General features: G+C 62.2%; 2 protein-coding genes across 2 annotated transcripts in view; both read left to right on the top strand.

Moving 5' to 3' along the window:
• The first annotated feature begins 692 nt into the window (after window positions 1-692).
• DES (desmin) lies at window positions 693-6,062 on the top strand. Its single transcript, XM_036387164.2, has 9 exons — window positions 693-1,294; window positions 2,759-2,819; window positions 2,996-3,091; window positions 3,181-3,342; window positions 3,432-3,557; window positions 4,248-4,468; window positions 4,602-4,651; window positions 4,933-5,015; window positions 5,137-6,062. The coding sequence occupies exons 1-9, from the start codon at window positions 744-746 to the stop codon at window positions 5,176-5,178; spliced, it is 1,392 nt and encodes a 463-aa protein (XP_036243057.1). The 5' UTR covers window positions 693-743; the 3' UTR covers window positions 5,179-6,062.
• A 2,431-nt stretch (window positions 6,063-8,493) lies between these two features.
• The window catches only part of SPEG (striated muscle enriched protein kinase), a 37,838-nt gene continuing 26,404 nt past the window's right edge, over window positions 8,494-19,927 (top strand). The window contains 1 exon segment of the mRNA XM_036386989.1: window positions 8,494-8,902. Coding sequence (XP_036242882.1) covers window positions 8,494-8,902 — 409 coding nt within the window.

The following is a 19,927-nucleotide window of genomic DNA, read 5'->3' as shown; positions in this document are numbered from 1 at the left end:
CACTGGGGCTCGGACCCAGCACCTGCTCGGGGTCACTCAGCAGCACTCCAAAAGCACCCAGACCCTGGCCAGTGCTCAGCCCCCCCCGTCAGAAAGAGGGTTTAGGTGGTGGGTCAGTACAAGCACACTCAGGGCAGGGGTGCCCCCACATCAGCCCCTCTCCTTGCTCACTCTCTGGAAGGGAGTCTGGCCCCACATGGAGACCTGTGCCTGGTGCTCTTGCCAGGGGGTGGGTCAGGGCATCATCAGGGCCATTTGGGGTGCTCAAGACCAATTTGGGGACCACAGCTACATGGCATGGGGTTCGGCTCAAGGGGGTCAAGTGATGCTGTGAAGGTTCCCTTCTTTCCCTTCATGACGTCAGCCTAAGCTCTCTGTCTGTCTGTCCGGGCCCCCTTTGGGTGGCACTACATCCTGATAGGGGGTTCACCACCAGTCTGCCCCACTTCCTCCCCTCGCACCCCCAGGGACGGGGCAAGAAGAGCCTCCCAGGGAGCTCGGGGGGTGCCCGAGGCTCCTCGTCCGCCGGGGGGTGCGCGCAGGTGAGGGGCAGTGGGCGGGGGCTGCCGGCCCTCTCCCCCCGGCAGCATCCCGCAGCTGCCCGGCGGCAGGAGGGGCGGGGATGTCAGCAGGATACAAATAGCGGCGCGCGGTCCCCTCCCGACGCCTCTCCGAGCTGTGCCGGCCGCTCGCCAGCCCTCTCCCTGCTCCCTGCTCCGGCCTCGCCTCCCCACGCCGCCACCATGAGCCAGTCCTACTCCTCCAGCCAGCGGGTCTCTTCCTACCGCCGCACCTTCGGCGGCTCCCCGGTGTTCCCCCGAGCCTCCTTCGGGAGCAAGGGCAGCAGCGGCAGCTCCGTCACCTCCCGCGTCTACCAGGTGTCCCGCACCTCGGCCGTGCCCAGCCTGTCCACCTTCCGCACCACCCGCGTGACGCCCCTGCGCACCTACCAAAGCGCCTACCAGGGCTCCGGGGAGCTGCTGGACTTCAGCCTGGCCGATGCCATGAACCAGGAGTTCCTCCAGACCCGCACCAACGAGAAGGTGGAGCTGCAGGAGCTCAATGACCGTTTCGCCAACTACATCGAGAAGGTGCGCTTCTTGGAGCAGCAGAACGCGCTCATGGTGGCCGAGGTGAACCGCCTGCGGGGCAAGGAGCCCACCCGCGTGGCCGAGATGTACGAGGAGGAGCTGCGGGAGCTCCGGCGCCAGATCGACGTGCTCACCAGCCAGAGGGCTCGTGTGGAGGTTGAGCGTGACAACCTGCTCGATGACCTGCAGAAGCTCAAGCAGAAGTGAGTAGGGGGGGGCCTGGAGAGTCCCTGTGGGCATCCATCCGTGCATCTCCATCCCTAGGGGTGGGTGGGAGCTGAGCTTGCCCAGGCATCTCTTCAGGTGCTTTCTGCCACCCTCGTGCCTTGTGCTCAGAGCCCACCATGACTCCGGTACTCTGTCCCCATTGACCACTTTCTGGGCAGCACCCAGAGGGGAGAATGGCTCCCAGAGCAGGGGTGTCCCCTGTGCTGTCCCCTGCAGTGAGGCTGAAACCGGGCTGTGACACCACAGGACTGGGAGATCAAAGTGCACCTCACCCCGGGATGCCCATATCTGCTCACACACACATCTCTGCTCACACAGGGCTGCTGGGCCCACGGGAGAGCTGAGCTCTGTGGGATGGATGGACAGACAGATGCAGGCAGGCAGAAGTGAGGAGATGGGTAACCCAGGGAAGGTGCTCTATCAGCTCCAGATGTGAAGGAGGGCGGGGAGGAAGCAGCTGCACTTCCACAGGCCAGGCCAGGGATGCTCCAGGCCTGCCGTGAGTGTCCATGGTGCCCTGTGAGCAGTGGGACACTCCAGCAATGCTGTGGACTTGGCTGGTGCTGGGGAAGAGAGTGGGGATTATTCACAAGGGTGGCCAGGCTGAGGGAGCCCCCAGGGACTGATGAGTGTGGGGAACCTGGCAGTAGGGGCAGATACTCAAGGGGAGCTGTGTGTTCTGATGATGGTCTGCACCTTCCCTCCTGGACCCTGTGCCCTGGGGACACCATTCCCTCGGGGTGACACAGCCTGCTGCCCCTTTCTGTAGCCCCAGCCACCACCACAGGTGGCCAGTGCTGGGGTCCTCCCTGTTGCTGGGGAGCTGGAGGAGGGTGGCATGGAGGAACTCTCAGTGACAGGGGAGGAGCAGGGCACAGAACAAACGGGTGTTGGGTTTCTGCTACCCCATGCGCCAGCACCACCTGGGCACCTCCATCTCCTCCCCGCTGCCTTTCCACTGACATGCAGCCTGTGTTACTGATCCCTTCCTTGACACAAGCCTGGATCTCCAGCCCTGACCTGTGCCTCCCCCACAGCAGTCCCCACTTCACATCCCATCCCAGAGCATTGCTGAAACCTGTCTGTGCTGTGACTCTCCCTGGGATAGCTCAGCTGGTGGCCATCTCTTGGACTCCCTGTGTCGGATCCTGCGCTCTGTCCCCCCAGCTGCTGGTCACTCTCCCCTATAAGGGCTGGGGCAGTGTGCGTGGCACTGAGCTGACCTCATGTCTTTGTGATCTCTCTGGCGTTGACTATAATAGGGAATGGGAGGAAGAGCCCCTGGCCCCCCGCCAGTCCCCTGCTGCCTGCTGGGAACACAGGACAATCTGTTTTCTTCCTACCGGGCCATGCTGGGCTTAAGGACAGCTCCCGGGGACATTAACACGGAGGGAGGGAGCTCCCTCCAGATCCCCCTAGTCTCCCTTCTCTGCTTACAGGCTGCAAGAGGAGATCCAACTGAAGGAGGAGGCTGAGAACAACCTCGCTGCATTCAGAGCTGTGAGTACCTGTCCCCTTAAGTGTGGCATGGGAACCCTACCCTCCCTCCCATCCCAGTCTCCCCCCAGAAGCCTGGCCCCAGCACCAGGGCACAGTCCTGGACACAGCTTTGCACCTTCCAGCCCTCGTGCTCTCCCTGCCACCCCTCACTATCCCTCATTCTGTGTCCCTCCCAGGATGTGGATGCAGCCACACTAGCACGCATTGACCTGGAAAGACGGATCGAGTCCCTGCAGGAGGAGATCGCCTTCCTCAAGAAGGTGCATGAAGAGGTAGGTCAGAAGTGGCACCCTTTTCCAATGGCACTCACAGAGTGGCGAAAATGGAGTGGGTGCCCTGAGATGTCGCCTTGTCCGCGCAGGAAATCCGGGAGCTGCAGGCACAGCTGCAGGAGCAGCACATCCAGGTGGAGATGGACATCTCCAAGCCTGATTTGACGGCTGCGCTGCGGGACATCCGTGCTCAGTATGAGAGCATTGCTGCCAAGAACATCGCCGAGGCCGAGGAGTGGTACAAGTCCAAGGTGCGGGAGGCAGCGGGCTCGGGCTGGCCCCAGCGCAGCGGGCTCCACCTCGGGGCCATCCCCACTGACCCCAGGTGCTCTGTCCCCAGGTGTCTGACCTGACACAGGCGGCCAACAAGAACAACGATGCGCTGAGGCAGGCCAAACAGGAGATGCTGGAGTACCGGCACCAGATCCAGTCCTACACCTGCGAGATTGATGCCCTCAAGGGCACGGTGAGCTAAGGGCAGCACTGAGAAATCCCCAGCTTCCCTGCAGGGACCTGCTGCTCCAAGGCTGCTCAGGGACATCTCTGGGGTGGGGGGCTCTTCCCAGCTCTCTGAGTTGCTGCTGCAGGGGGTCTTGTACCCACATTTGGGCTGCACCTCCCCCAGCAGTGGCCTGGGCTCCTGCAAAGTGTTTTGGCAGAGTCCTGGAATCAAAGTGCAGATTGTAAAATGTGACCCAGCCTGGGAGGCTCCAGGCAGCCTGGCGCAGGGCTCAGGGTGTCTGGTTGCAGGTTGGCAAGGTGGTTGCAAACAAACAGGGCACAACAGTCCCATTCTGGCACAGTCATGGTTGCAGGACCCAGCCAGCAGGCACCAGTGCCACCCCCAGGCAGCCATCCAGTGCTTCTGCAGCTCTCTGTGCCCTTTTGCTGGGGTAGGATGGCTTTGCTGGGGGATTTGGGCACCAGAGTGCTGGGGTTGCCCAGTACATGCCCATCTTGCCCCCGTGAGTCCCTGGTGCCTAGTGCTGGGCAGGTTGAGGGTTACAGTCACTCGTCATGGTCCCACATCAGCTGAACCCAGCCCAGGGCTGACCAGAGCTCTTCCCAGAATGCCCTGGCATCCCCAGTTCCCACCCCAGGTGAGCCCTGTCTCCTCTGGTTCCCCCTGTCTCACCGAGCACGCCCATCTCCCCAGAATGACTCGCTGATGCGGCAGATGCGGGAGATGGAGGAGCGCTTTGCGGGGGAGGCCGGCGGGTACCAGGACACCATTGCCCGCCTGGAGGAGGAGATCCGGCACCTGAAGGATGAGATGGCCCGGCACCTGCGTGAGTACCAGGACCTGCTCAACGTCAAGATGGCCCTGGATGTGGAGATCGCCACGTACCGCAAGCTGCTGGAGGGAGAGGAGAACCGGTGAGTGGAAGGGGGGCAGGACAAGCTGGGGCGACCTGCAGGGTCAGTGGTTTTTTGGGGGTCCAACTTTATGAGGACACACCTGAGGGCTAGGGCTGGCTGGAACTAAGCTTTCCCCTCTGTTTTCCCACAGGATCAGCATTCCCATGCACCAGACATTCGCTTCTGCACTCAATTTCCGAGGTGAGTCTCACTCCATGAGGAGGAGGACCTGGGATGAGTCCCCCATGTTCCCCACTTTTGGGGCATATGTCCCTCCTGGGAGGTTGTAGCCAGGCTGGCAGGCTGGGGACACATAGGTGCCACACAGAGCCCCTGGTATGGGGGCACTTGTTAGGGTGTTGCTGTGAGCTGAGGGGGGGTTAAACCAAAGCTGCTGAAGCTCTTCGGTGACGCCAGCCCCACGGCTGTGTCCCCATGCCACATGTCCCTGTGGTGCCAGCCTCTGTGTCCTCCCCCTACAGAGACCAGCCCAGAGCAGCGGGGCTCCGAGGTGCACACTAAAAAGACCGTGATGATCAAAACCATCGAGACCCGTGACGGGGAGGTGAGTGCAGGGTGGCTCCGGAGGGTGCTGGCGAGGCAGGGGACCGAGGGCAGCGCCTGCTCCCACACCCGGGGCTCTGCTGTGACACGGCATGGCCTCTCACGGTGCCTCTCTCCCACAGGTGGTGAGTGAGGCGACTCAGCAGCAGCATGAAGTGCTGTAGAGGAGGCTGCGCCAGCAGCCCACCGGCACCTTCTGTCCCTGCCTCCGTCCCTCCGCCATGCCCCCCTCCTGCCCCCCAGCTCGCCTCTCGGCGCTCCCCCGGCATTGCCTGAGGAGTCTCCCCCATGCAGCTGCCTCTGGGCCCCCCGCACCCCCTGGGCTCTCTCCTCCGGCTTCTAAAGGCTCGCTCTGCTTTCGCAGCTTCGCAGCAGCAACGCCAGCGTCAGGATCAGGCCGGGGCCGGGGGGCGGCAGGAGGGAGGGACGGGACGGGTGGCAGGGGCTGGGGGGAGCAGGTGGTGGCCTGGGCCAGCTCCACGGAGAGCCGGACGGTCCCAGCAGCGGGTTCTGGATCCCCCCAGAGTCCCCTTCCCACCCTGGGCACAGGCTTGGGGCTCATGCCCCTCCACCGGCACCACCGGCTGCCCCGGAGCTGGCACTTCTCCAGGTGCAGGGTGGCGATGCTAGGGATGGGGAGAAGCTAGGCATGGTCTGGGCTGAGCCCCCTATTCTCTGCCCAGCTCAGAGAGGGGGGCCCAGCCTGCGTGTCCCCCCAGCCCAGGGGGGCTCGGGCCCCTCGCTCCCCCGGCCCCAGAGGCAGCCCCGTGGGGCAGAGGAGGGCAGTGCCCGCCCCTCCCCGTGGCGGGGACCCCCAGCAGCAGGAGGCTGCACCGTGGGGCCAGGCTCATCAGCCGAGAGGGTACCCGTAGGTGGACACAGGAGAGAGGAGGAGTGAGTGAATGGGAGAGAGGGGGGAGAGGATGAGAGGAGCCGGAGAGAGGCCCGGGGGGCCAGGGCAGGCATCCCCAACCCTTGCCCCAATGCACCCCTACCCCACCACGTGTATGAGACTCTTCAGGCGGCTGAAATAAACAGCGGAGCATCACCCTATGGTCTCAGTGCATCTCTGGGGCAGAGAGGGGGTGGGGTGGTGGGGAGGCAGCACCTGGGGGCGGCATCACAGGGGCCAGGTGGATGGATGAGCCAGCAGCTCTTTGGGCTGTCTCCTCCCTAGGCTGCTGCCCCCCCCAAAAGGTATGTGTCTCTCACAATGACGGTTCTCGAGCATTTTGCTGCCTGAGGTGGTGGGTTTCCCAGTTGCATTGGGTGGGAAAGTCCTGCTGGGACAGGGAACAGTGACAGCTAAGCCCTGAGCAGGTTCAAAAGGGCTCTGGGTGATGGTCCTGTATCTACCTCACACACCCAGGGTCACATACCATGTCCTGGTGGCTCTCAGCTCCACAGCCACCTCCTTTTTACCCCAGCCTGGAACCTACCCAAATCCACATCTGCCTGGGACTTTTCCAAGCCCCTCCAAGTGTCACCAACCTGCAAGCAGAGCCATCCTCATTCCTAAGTGTCCTACACCCCTTCACCCTGTGAGCATCAGACCCACCACTCTGTGCTTGCATCCCAGGCTCAGCCTCCAGCCTCAGCCTGCCAACACCATATCTCTCTTCATCCCAACACACATGCCCCTCTCCCTGTGCTCAGGTTGTGGGCATTTTGGCTTCAGCTCTTTCATCCCAGCAATGGGGGATGCTGCAGTGGAGCCCAGAGCTGAGCATCCAATGTGGGAGAGCAATTCAGGATTGCTCTGCCCTGGGAGATGTTGGAGGGTCCACAGAAGTCTGCCAGCAGCAGATGCCAGGGGGGCAGTGGGCTTGGCACAGGGTGAATCTTTAGGGACAAGGCATGTGCTACTGCCAGCAGTGGGGAGTGGTCTGGGGGTGTCCCTGATGGAGAGGCCAGCGTGGCAAACCCCAGCTGGGAGGTGTTGGATCTCAAGGGATATCTCCAGCAGGTGGCCCTGTGACATCGTGGACAGTCCCCAGGCTTACTTGGGTTGGGATGACACCTCCCTCGCTGCCGGCCCATCTGGCTGTGCCAGAGTTCAACCCCTGGGGGCAGGCTGGGGACAAACATTCCTTTGCCTGCAGGGCAGGGAAGAGGCCCCCAGGCCTCTTCTGGGGCTGGCTCCACCACTCTGCAGCCAGCCTGTGGGTCTAGCAAGGCATCATATCCCACTCCCTGTGCCCCAGCCATCCAAGCTGGGAAATCCTGGGATTTCCTCCTTGCCAGTGATGCTCTCCACTGATGCTGGCACCCTTAGGCTGGTGGCAGTGGGCTGTGCCAGAGCTGCCGGGGCTGGCCTGCAGCTGGGAAGCGCCGTGTCATGTGGCTGGCCTCCTGCTCACGCAGATTTACAGCTCCTGGCGCGGCGGCTGGGGCCAGGTGCCGAGGCTGCCGAGGCTCCAGGAGATGGGGAAGCCCTGCCATGCCCAGGGATGGCCTGGCAGCACCTGGCACAGACCGTGCCTGACTGCTCACTGCCCGGAGCCCGCCGTGTGGTAGCTCCCACAGGATGCCCCAAGGCCGAGCAGCTCCAGCAGGGCTGGCAGGAGCCACACTGCCCAGGGCAGAGGCAGGGGCTCAGTGAGAGAATTGGAGTCCTGCCGTATTTGCAGCCCTCCGGGCAGGGAGGATTGTGGTGGTCAGGGATGCTGAGAGCCCCAGCTCTGCTGCCTGCTGGGATCGGAGCTAAGGGGCCCTGAAGGGCTGGCTCCTGCCCCGGGTCTTGCGATGCAGGAAGCATGACGGTGTCCTTTCCCTCCACATGCCGTCAGGGTCTCTCTCTGCCCCGATCCAATGACACTGCCGGAGAAGGGGAAGCGGGGGAGGAAGGCTGGGTCCCCCCCGAGCCTCTCAGCTAATATGGAAAGGTGCTGGCCCTTTTCTATCTTTGCAAGTGGAGCTGGGCTGCAGGGACGGGGCAGCAGGCGCAGAGAGGGGGAGCCCAGCCAAGGAATGTGACATATCAGAGGCAGCTGCCACTTCAGGAGAGGGGGCAGAGGGAGCGCAGCTCGCCGTGGGCTGCGGGACGGGCCGGGTGAGGGGGGGGACGCCACGGCCCCAGCTCGGGGACGGCGCAGCGAGCGGGCAGCACCCGCGGGACTCGCACCGGGCCGGCGAGGAGCAGGTGCCGAGGCGCTGGGCGGGCGTGGGGCTGCAGCAGAGCGCGGGGTGTGAGCGCCACGCTGCACCGGGCGCTTGGTGAGGGGCTGCTGGGCGAGCAGGAACCGAGTCCCAGCCTAAATATAGTCCCTCGCTTGCCCACAGCGCTGCGACCTCTGGGGCTGCAGCCTGTGGGGGGAGGCACCGCACCGGAGGGCATTCGGACTGGGGGGGTCGCCACTGCCCCAGCGCCCCAGTCAGGCACCCGGCGCCCCCAGACTGCAGGCAGGGGGAGAAGAAGGGCACAACGCGCGGGTTTGGGGTGACAGGGGCGGCGGGTGGTGCTGGGGGAGCTGCAGACCATGCACCGGGCACAGGGGCGCAGCGGCACGAGCAGGGCTGCCGGGGAGCCTCGGGCGGCCCCGCCGAGCCCCGGCATCCCCCCGAAGCGCGCCAAGGTCACAGCAGAGCCGGGGCCGGCCCAGGAGGGCTCAGCTCGCCTGGCAGCGCCGAGCTTTGTGAGGAAACTGAAGAATGCAGCGATCGGCACCGGCTGTGACATCCGGCTGCGAGTGGTGGTGGTGGGCAACCCCCGGCCCAGCCTCCGCTGGTACCGAAACGAGGAGCAGCTGGCCCAGGGTGGGGAGGAGTATGGCACCCTCTGGATCCGGGACAGCAAGAAGGAGGATGCCGGTGTGTACACGTGCGTCGCTGAGAATGAGCAGGGAGAGGCCATGACCAGTGCTGTGCTGGCCATCATTGACATGGAAGGTAAGGGTGACGTGGCCACCAGCACGGCAGCAGTGCTGGCACAGACCTTGGCACAGGTTTTGCTGAGAGTGGCAGCAGTGTTTGCAGGCTCTTGCTGCAGTGCATGCCCTGGGGCCAGACAGGGCTGCTGGGCTTTGCTGTGCCCACCCTGCTGCCGGCTGGGGTGACTCTCCAGCCTGGAGCGAGCATGTGGCTGCAGTACCCGCTGCCAGGCCAGTCTGGGTGCCAGGACTGGGCACAGAGGTGTTGGGAGCATGTGATGTCAAGCCTGCTCGGGGCAGGAGGAGAGAGAGAGAAAAGAGAGAGAAGAGAGAGAGAGATGGGGATTGGGCACATGGTACTGGTGGTACCACCCACCAGAGCCACCAACACGGTCCTCAGCACCCCCCACCAGCTGCCCACGGGCAGAACTCCGGCAGGATCACCGTAACAGCTTTACCAGGCATTGGAAATGCACTGGGTAAACTGGAACGCCAATGGGGCTAGGAGGAGGAGCCTAATGTGAGAGGTGGGGCTGGCAAGTAGGTGGAGCTTGTGCGCTTCGATGTATGAGACCTGGTAGTTAATTAGCCAAGGCAAATTAACAAGCATTTGCTCATCCCAGTGGCAGCCCCTCTGCTCATCATCATCACCCCTGGGCGTAGCAGTCAGAGAGGGAGTGTGTGGAGAGTGCTGCCCTTCCATGGGTGGGCTCTATCCTGCAGGTTTGGGACTCAGCCCCCTCTGCCTCATCACCGTGGAATCATGCAATCATAGAGTTATTTATGTTGGAAAAGACCTCTAAGATGATCAATCCAACCCTCAACCCAGCACTGCCAAGCCTACTGTTAAACCATGTCCCTAAGTGCCACATTTGGGTTAGGGTTAGGGTTAGGGTTAGTGTTAGTGTTTCCTGAATAGCTCCAGTGATGGTGACTCCATCACTTCCCTGGTCATTCTGTCCCAGTGCTTGACAACCCTTTTGGTGAACAAGTTCTTCCTCTTGGAGGATGGATGCCCCCTCCCTAGGACACTGAAGACCTGAGTGTTGGGCAGCTTGGAGGCAGGTGGTGCTGCTCTGAGATGTGAGATGTGCTGTCTGCAAGGGACAATGAGGATGGGACGGAGGGAAGCAGCACTGAGCCCTGAGGCTCCAGGGAAGGAGCTGCACTGGCACTCTGCTGCACAGGAGGCACACGAGAGATGCTGCACATTGAGCAGGGGGCTGGATGACTGTGGCAGGTCAGGAGGAGCTGTCACCATGCTGAAGGGGAGCACTGAGGCAGGAGTCTGGAGAAGTGGTGTTTGGAGGATGGAGGAAGGTTTGTGTGCAGGTCAGGAGCCTGGCGGGGTATCAGGAGGAGCAGAGGAGCGTGCAGCAGGGGTTCTGCCCTGCAGTAAGCCTGTGTGGAGTCACTGTGCATCACACAGTGGTCCCTTGGGGACCGTGCACCTTTGGTGCAGTTGGGTGTGGGGTGAAGTGTGTGCAGAATGGGAGACATGCACTGTCCTGGGCAGACAGCAGCTGGGTCACCCTGTTTCCATGCTCTGGTGTGCAGCTGCACCTCTCCGTGGCCACACCAGCCTGGGCCCCACTGGTGCTGCCCAGCAGCAGCACAGTCTGATTTCCCCAGGTGCCCGTTCCCGTTGTGCTGACGCACTCTTCCCTGCTCCCAATTCCCAGCAGCCAGCCCTCACCACCGCCTTTCTGGGGCAGCTGAGGGAGGGACTGAGCAGCCAGGATTGCCTAACCTGCAGTGTGAATGTCACCCTGCCTTGGGCACTCCTCCCAGCAGGCTCTTGGCCATGGATGCACCACCATTGAGCAAACAGCCTCCCAAAAAGGCATCCCTGGGCCAGAGACACCTCTGGAGCTGTGCAGCCTCTGGGGCACTGGGTTGAGCGAGGAGCAGGACAGCCCCTGGTGTGGCTTTGTCACTGTGGTGGCACAGAGCTGTCTTTGTGGTGTGCTGTGGCAGTGCCAAGAGAGTGCCACATCCTGCCAGGTGCTGGACAGGTCTCCAGGGATCACAGAAGTTCCACTCATAGCTCTGCCATCCTTGTGCTGGGAAGGGACACCCCATCCTTGTTCCCTGGGGCACTCTGAGCTAGGTCATCAGCCACTTCTAGGGCAAAAGGGATGGGTACAGGGTCCCCAGGCAGGATAAAGTGTTTCTCTGGACTTGGCATCCCAGGCCCATGTGTCTGGAGGTATTGGGATGCCCTTGCTCCATTGGCAAGATCAGCTCTTTCTCTGGACTTGGGGTCCTGGTTCTGTGTGTCTGGAGGTGTTGTGGAGTCCTGGCTCCATCTGCCTCTCTCTGGTAGTGGTCTCTGGTGGGCACAGAGCCCCTTTTCTCCCTAGTGCACTGCCAGGCTGAAGATCTCTGTGGGGCCAGAACTGGCTCTCCCCAGGGTGGCTCAGGTCCCTGGTGGTAGCCCGGGGGGGCTCCATTCTGCCTGTCTCTGTACTCAACCTGGGGAGCTCCTCCTGCACCAGCTCAGCAGTCCCCCTCGCTCACACAAGCCCGATTTAGCTTCTCTAATCTCTTGCCCTGAATCTGTCGCTCCACCCCACTAATGATTTCTCCTGCTCTTCTCCCAGGTTCCCTGAGTGCGTCAGTGCTCACTGAGGGGAGTGGGGAGAGCATGTGTGGGGCTGGCCAGGCTGGTGCAGGGGCTATCAGGGGCACACCATCTGTGCCACGCTGTCCCCCCCATGCCCCACTGCACTGCCCCTGTCCTGCTGCAGGCTCTTCCTAGTGCCCCAGCTCCATAGGTGCAGGCAGAGTGCATTGACCCTTCTGACACCAGCACCAGGCTGGACCAGGGGCTTCCCAGGTTCACCCAGGGAGCCTCCAGATCCTTCCAGACTGCCTTGGCCCCTACCACAGCTCCATTGCTCCTGGACTTGCTAAAGCCTTTATCACCTCTCAGCTGCATCTCCTGAATTTTTTCCCTGCAAACTGGATTAAATCACCTCTAAAGAACCCGAGCTAATCTCCTTTTAGAGCCCAGCCCTCATTCACTGTGCCAGCACTGCCTGATCCTCCCCACCCAGGCTGCCTCTCATTTCAAGGTTGGATGTGTCCATCTTGGGTTCCCAGTGCAGGGCCTTGCTCCATTCGCCTCCACCTGCACTCAGCAATCAAACTGTCTTGGAGCCTTCCCTCTGTCCAGGAAACAGCCTGAACCTGCCTGGATTTGGGGCAGGAAAGGGGCAGAGACTTCCTGTGTGTGGTGGCCCTGCACAAACCTGTCCTGAGTGAGGACTTACAGTGGGGGGACGTTGGCATAATTTTTCAGCTGATGGTGCATGGCTGTGGCAATGGAGCCCACTGGGGATGGCTGTGCTGAGAGCGTCCCTGGTGGCTCAGCATCTCTGGCCATTTATCTCAGTGCCTAATTTTAGTCCCATAATTTGCAGCACCATGCCTGTGTTTAATGCCAGCTGCCCCAGAGTGGCTCCCACCTCTGCCCCCATCCACCTGGGCAGGGGTCTGGTGTGGTGCCCACGTGTGCCAGATTGCCATCCCCGGGTCTGTCAGAGCGTCTGCCCCCGGTGGTGAGCGGGGTGTTGAGTGCAGCTGTCCAGTCAGTCACCTCCACCCCTGCCCTCTCGCCTGCTGCTGGAGGGTTATTTTTGCTGAGGAATGTGCCATCCCCTCGGATTCTGGCAGCCTGCAGGGCTTGTGTTACAGGCAAGAGGCCGAACCCCAGGCCTGCAGTTGGTAAATATAGCACCAATATTCGGGACTGCAGGAGGGGACGACAGCCTCTTCCTCCTTCCAGGGCTGCCATCACTCCCATTGCCCTTCCTGCCTCCTGACGCCAGGTTGCTGGAAGGGGCTGGTTGCTTCCACCCTGCTGCCTGCACTCTTGCCTGCTTTCCCCCACAGCCTGCAGCCCCTCACTCCCAGCTGGGGGGTATGATAGGCTGGCAGGCCAGGGATGGAATGCCTTGTGCCATCCTGCTCCATGTCCAGACACCCAGAGCAAAGGTCACATTGCTGCTTTGCATCCCTGTGTTCTCTGCCTGCAGTGAGCACTGTGTGCTCAGGCATCCTTCTTGTGGCAGCAAAGGGAGGCAAAGCTGGAGAGGGCACTGGGGTGTCCCAGCCCCTGGGAAAGGGGGGACAGCACAGCACTGCTCCTCCACAGGCTCACAGGGATTCTGTGTCGCTGCCCTGCCGGGTGACAAGGGACATTCCACTGCTGTATTTATCTTCCCTGGGGACAGAGCTACGGAAGGTGCCACCTACCCAGGCTCCCAGCACATCCCCACCTCCCGCCGACCATCCCCAGCAGCTCCAGGAGGTGCAAACGCATGAAAGATTCATGGCCAGACCTCCTCCTACTCGCAACGCCGCATGCACACACTGCCATCAATTATTCAAGCACTGAGACAAGGGGCTGCTGCCTGGGACCAGGGCAGGGGGCTGGTGCCAGGCCAGAGCTGTGGGACTGGTCAGGACCTGTGCAGGGCAGTCGGGAGGCCAGCAAGGTGTGGAGGGCTGTGGTTCTTGGAACGGTGGAACTAATGCTGCAGTTTGAGCGAGTGTTTGCTGTCTGCTTTGCTTGGGGCTGATGTGTGTCCAGCAGGCAAAGCTGGAGCTGGGTGGCAGTGGGGCCACCTGCTCCAGGTCTGCTTCTTGTCCATGCCACAGCTGCACTGGCTGCCATTCTCTGTCCTGGGTGCCTGACCTGCAGAGGAGGTAGGGGCTGCCTCTGGGCTGGGGCAGGGCAGAAGGGCAGCCCTAGCTACAGGTGACCATCACCTCCTGTAGGACACCTTCTGCAGTGACTTTTGGTGCCTGCAATAGGCACAGCCTCTTGGAGGTGACCCAGCTATTCCCAGAGGTTCAGCATCTCTGGGACAGCCCAGAGTCACTCCTGAAGCTTTTGCTGAGGGATGGCTACAGAGTCACAGTTGCTGGGAAGAGCTGTGTGCCCAGCCAGCTGTGTGCACAGCCAGGAGCTGTGACCAATGGGCAGCAGATGTAGGATAGTTGGAGGATATACAAGTGGCTGTGTTTTGGCTGGACAAAGGTGGTCCTCCCTGGGGCCAGACCTGAGGCTGTCCTTGTGGGCGCTTTGGTGACAGCACCCTTGCCCTGGTACCACTGTGTGACACATCCAAGCCTTGGTGCTTCTTCCCAGCATCCTTAATGAGTATTTTAATCCCACTTGAGTGTGAAAAGAATGTGCAGGCTGTGTGTCTGCAGCAGGACCACAGGCAGGCACAGACAGGGTGAGAGTACCTTGCAGGGAAGCCCTGGGTGCAGGTACCCTGACACACACGAGCCCCACAGTTCAGCTCTTTACCTAGCTCTGGCTCAAGGGGACCCATTTCTGTCCCTAGCCAGGGCTGGTGGGGGGCAGCAGGGACCTCTGTCTCTGACAGGAGATTCCCTTAATGCCAGCTGTAGCATTTGTAGGACTTGTCTGACGTGCAGGGTCTCCACGGAAACCCCGCAGCATCACTCGGATTGTGGGACTGACAGAAATGTTGTATAAACAGCTCCTTTTGTACTGGGTAATTTGCAAGTTATTATGGAGCCATGAAAAGCCTCACGTTTGGAGTCATGAGCTGGGAGGGGAAGCAGAGAAAAGCTACCAAGAGCTGCCAGGCACCATGGGGAGCATGATGCCTGTGAGCAGCTCCTCGTGGAGCAGCTGGCTCCCCAGGGGACAGGTGAGCAGCGTGGGGACAAGCGCCGGGTGGGGAGGCCTCCAGCAGCGTCCCCATGGATGCTCTGCAGTGGGAAGGGGCAGCTCAAACAGAGGAGAGGCCAGGAGCTTGGCAGCCTCTCCAGGGGCCTGGAAAGGGGGCTGGTGAATGCTGCAGGGCTTGGTGAGTTGATGAGGGAAGGTATTGAGCTATGGGGCACTAAGAGCTGTGAGGGGCATGGCATGCAAGACAGGATCTGCTGGGGCTGTGAGGTTGGGACTGCCCCTCTGGCTTATTTGTAGCATCACCCAGAAAACTGGGACAGGCAGCAGGGCTCAGGATGGTCAGCTGGGGAAGGTGTGCCAGGGTTGTGCCAGGGTTGAGCCAGCACCCCAGGAGCACTTATAGGTCCTAATGTCCCTGACCAGCCTCAGTGGGGACTGCCACCCACAGCTTCTGCCCACATCCCAGGAGCCCCATCCCAGCTCGGTCCTGGCTCAGAGTCCTGCTCTGAGCTGTGCTGTGGGTCCTCACCCCTGCAGGAAGGGAGGTCTCGTGTGTGTCATGCCACGTGGACAGGGACAGCAGCCTACCTTCCCAGCTCCAGCTTGTCTCCCCATCAGCCACAAAGCAGTGGTGCTACAACAGGGCTGAGCAGCCCAGCCCTGCACACCCTGCACACCCTGCACACCCGGGGGGCAGGGTACAAGGTTTCTCCTGGCAGCAGCACTGGGACTGGAGGCTGTTGGTTTGCCAGGGGAATTGATGGGAAGCACTGTGCCCATATTAGCTCCTGTCCATATACAGTTGTGCTGTGACCCACACCCGTGTCTGAGCAAGGGGATCCTTCTGCATTACCAATGCCTGGGGGATGTGGGGCACTGAGCAGAGGCTGGCAGAGTGATGGTGAGCCTGTATCCTGGCTGGGCAGTGCCATGGCACACTGCAAACCTGCTGCTGGGTGCAGGCTTGTGCCAGCTGTGGCACTGAGTCTGCCCTGTTTGAGAGCACGTTGGGGACAGCACACAGGGTGCTGCTGTGCTGTGTTGATTCCATCCCAGTTGGTCTGCATGTGGGGGCTGTAATGGGGGGGCTGTGTCCTAAGAGAGGAGTGCAGCCCCTGTCCTGGGCAGTGGGGCAGGATGGATAGGTGACAGGGGACAGTGGTACAGCTGCACTGCCTGGAAGGGGGCTCGGACCTGTGCCTCCTGTGTAGACAAAGCCAGAGGTGGAGAAACCACGTACCCGCCTCAGACACGCCCCCTCCCTCCCCTCTACGACGGTGGCCCTCGCCCCCCACCACCTGTGCCCTGCCTGTCCCCCACCGCTGTCACTGTGTGCCAGGGCTGGCGGGGAGGCGGAGGCGGAGGCAGGCGGGGGAAGGATGGAGGGAGGAGCACTCCAGTGATGCTTCATGCTCACAGCTCCAGCCCTCCCGAGAGCCCAACCTGGCGAGCCCCTTCCTCTCCCTCCGCCGCTCCCGGCTGCCGGCGGTGAAGGATGCTCGGAGCATCGCTTGCTGCCGCGGCGTGCTGACAGCGGGGACCCCGCCGGGAGCGGGCTGCCGTCCTGCCGGGCCTGAGTCCGTGTCACCGGGCCGGCAGGGCTCTGCAGAAGCATGAAGAAGATCTGGGTGAAGAAGCGTTTCCAGGTAAGGGCTCCAGGCTGCCGTGCCGGCGGGTGCCGGGAGAAGGGGGCAGCGCCGAGAGCGGCTGGGGATGGGAATGGATGCTGATGGAGACGGGAATTGGGATGCGAATAAGGATGGGGATGGGAGTGTTCCTCCAGCCCTTCCGTTGCCCCCTGGGGCTCCCCAGGGCTTTGCACAGCGCCAGCTTCAGCCCCGCTTGCAGAGCTGCCGGCTGCTCGCCTGGCCTCGCCAGCCCGGGCAGGAGGGGCAGAGGGCAGGGGCTCAGCGCCTCCCGTGCCAACACCCGGGCTGGGACCCCGCCGGGGCTCTCCCCACGGGCCTCTGTTCCCTCTGTGCCCTCTGGAGCAAATGGAGGCTGTGCATGGCTCCCCAGCCCCGCCGGCGGTGGTCACGGAGCCGGAGAGGAGGCTTTGCATGCGTCATCCCCTCCGCGTCAGGAGCATGCCTGGCACAGGCACGGCTCCTTCGCGGGCCCGCCGCTCGCTCCGCTGCCGAGCAAGCAACAAGGACGTCACTTGGCCTCCGCGGGGCGTGGAGGATGGGGAGCACACTTCCAGGAAGCCCCCCGCCCCCAATCCGCCGGGGCACACCAGCCCGATGCGGACGCACAGCATCCCCGCTGTCACTGTGCCTGCTGGTCCAGAGGGGACCGGGAAGGGGCTGACACGCGCAGCACCTTCCCGGGGGTGGGAAATGCACGATGGGACACAGGTCCCCAGGGAGAGAAGGTGCTGAGGGTCCCTCTGGGGCAGGGTAGTTTGCACAGCCTGGATGCCCCTTCTGCATTTGGGGGCAGCAAGTCCAGGGGCTTGCCCGTGTGGCAAGGCAGGGTCCTGCAGCGCTGGCTGAGCACGGGAGGGGTATCACAACAGCCACAGCGCTGTCTCTCTGCACCAGGCAAGTTACTCACTCCCTCCCCACCTCATTCCATCCCTGCTCCCTGTCTGCCTGTCTCACACAATAGGCAGCAGTGCCATGTGGTTCTGGGCTCCACGTGCTAGGTGGTGGCAAGCTCCATGGTCTCTGTAGGCCCCATGGCCATGGTGAGAGATGCCCCATGCCTGGGCCAGCACAGGACTCCAGCCTGGGCAGGTGGATCCATGCCTGGCACAGGGGAAGGAAACACCTCCAGGTCTCACCCAGTTGCCTTGTAGTGCAGGGCCAAAGCTGGGTGTGGATCCTGGCCAGCTCTTCTCTCTACTCCAGGCTGGGTGGCACAGAGTGTGCTCTTGGGGCTCCTCCACCCCTTTTCCCAAGATGCAAATGAAATCCTACAGAGGAGGATTACCCCCACTCTCTGTCTGTCCCCTTTGTGCAGACTCTGATCCCACACCAAGCCCTGAGCTGTTTCTGCCCCCTTTCCATCTCCTGGCCTGGGGCTGAACCTGCATCACCCAGCACTTGCTCCCTACTGGGCTGCAGGTGGGTGCTGTGATTGAGATGGGTCCAGTCTGCGGGGTGCCCTGATCCTACAAGGTGCCCTGATCCCTCAGGGTGCCCTGATCCTGTAGGGACCTGTTGAGAGGTGACGGGGAGGGGGCTCAGCCCCTCTGTAGCTCTGGGCAATGCAGCCCAGCTCTCTGGGTACACTCACCATATTTGATGGGGAGCTGATGGCGCCTGTCCCTGGGGAAGCCACGAGAGTACCCGATAATGGCACTCAATTGCATTTTCATTTTTTAATGGGGGAATTATCCGCCGATGGTGCAGTTAATCACTCATCTTTCCCTGGCCTGGAAGATGGGCTGCCAGCCAGAACCAGCAGAGTCAGCCGAGAAGGGGAGGTGAAGCCTGGCTCAGCCTGAATACAAATGTGTCTCGTGCAGCCGCTGCCCTCTGGCCAGCACTGCATGCAGGCAGCAGGGTTGGTGAGAACCCGAGTGCTGCCCATGTGCAGGGTCTGCCACAGCAGTGGCAGCAGCTTTGGGGCTTGTGAAATGAGCCTGCTGCCCTTCAAGGGCAACTAGCTGCTTGCCATGCTTGGCTGTCCATCCCTGGTGGCTGGCTGTCCCTGGGGTCTGGCTGTCCATGACCTGCTTTGGAGCTGGAGGGATGGTGGGGCAGGAGGGGCTGGTGGAGCAAAGGGCTTTGAGACAGCAGGGTGTCCAGCCCTGGCTCCCCACTGGGAGACAGGACATGGGCCATCAGTGTCCTGGGGAGACCCTGCCACCCAGACTGGCTGGGAAGGATGCTCAGTCCTGGCAGCCCAACCCTGCCTGTCTGCACTCCACATTCCCACTCCTGCCTGCCTTGGAGATCACCCCATCCCTCTGCTTTCCTGGGATATGGCGTCAGTGCACACAGGGTCTGGCAGACAGGCTGCCCTCAGCTGGTCCCTTCCCAGGCACGCAGGTGCCCAGGCCTGGGCTGCAGCACAGAGGGCAGCCAAGTTGGCAGGGAGCTCCTGGTGCTTCCAGCCCGTGCTCGGTTCCCACCTGCCCGCGCAGACGGCATGGGTGAGCACAGCCCCTGTGCCTCCAGCCCTGTGCCAACAGGCTGGTTCCCTGCTGCCAGGCAGCCCCTCTTCAACTGGCATGGCCTCCACCGGGGAAGAAGGATGCTGTCCCCGTGCTGGGACAGTGGCCATGGTGGAGTCTGGGCCAGTGCCTGGAAGACATTTTGCTGGCCAAATCCCCATGCTGGCTGGGTGGCTTTGAAGGGGCTGCAGAACACTTGGGCAGCAGCCCAGGCAAAGACTTCGGTGCAGGCTATGCCAGCTTCAGGCAGCAGTTCTGGGGCATCTGGGGTGCCCCACTGTCACGCTCGGGCTTGGGCTGGAGCACAGGGCTGGGGGGCACAGTGCCATCACCGAGGGGACTCCGTGTGCGTGCGCGCGTGCGCTCAGGTGTGTGAGTGTGCGTGGCTGGGCATGCGCCACACGTGCCCACCTACAGCCATCCATCTCTGCGTGTGCGTGGGGGCGTGTGCCTGTGGGGCCCGTGGGTGTGCAGCGGGGGTGCATGTCAGCGCTGGCAGGTGTGCCCTGCCTGTGGGAGGGCGTGAGTGGGGCGACATTTGTCGTGTCAGAGTGCGTGTGAGAGGTTGTGGGTGTGAGTGGTGCTGCATGTGCTGGGATGGGGGCTGTGTGTGTGTGTGTGTGTGTGTGTGTGTGTGTGTGTGAGAGCGAGGTGTGGTGTGGTGTGGCAGCAGTGTGAGTGCATGGCAGGTACCTATCACCGTGCCACGGGTAATGCTCTGTTCTCTTTTCCTTTGCAGAAGACCGGGCACTCGCGGCGCTTCGGGCGCTTCACGCATGGTGCGTTGAGTTACCAGGACCCGACTCCCCCCGCTGCCCCGAGTGTGCCGGGATGGGGCCCACCACCATGCTGCAAGCAGAGGCTGGGCAGGGCTGGATTGCATCTTGCCAGCCACAAAATAGGGTCGCAGTCAGCCAGGAGCTCACAGTGTCCCCCATGCAGCTGGTCTGCTCCTGGCTCTGCAACTCTACTTGCTCAGGGGCTGCCACACTATTGTGGCTAGGATTGGAAATCTGATGCACTAGCAGGGCACAAAGCAGTTGGTCGTGTGCTGGGCTGCAGAGGCGTGGCTTGGAGTGGGGAGAATCCGTGTGGCTCCCCACACCCTGAGAGTGCAATGGAGAGGAGCAGTGATGGGGCTGGGGACGTGTTTCTCACTTCAGGGGTTGTTGTTGCAGCTTGTGAGGGCTTGGGCAGTGGCAAGGAGGAAAGTCAGTCCTTCCCTGTTAGCATGGCACTAGTTTTCC

Source organism: Molothrus ater, chromosome 7 (genome assembly GCF_012460135.2).
Source record: "Molothrus ater isolate BHLD 08-10-18 breed brown headed cowbird chromosome 7, BPBGC_Mater_1.1, whole genome shotgun sequence".
NCBI lineage: Eukaryota > Metazoa > Chordata > Aves > Passeriformes > Icteridae > Molothrus > Molothrus ater.
The sequence above is the reverse complement of the archived record's forward strand: the minus strand, read 5'-3'. Positions and strand labels throughout refer to the sequence as shown.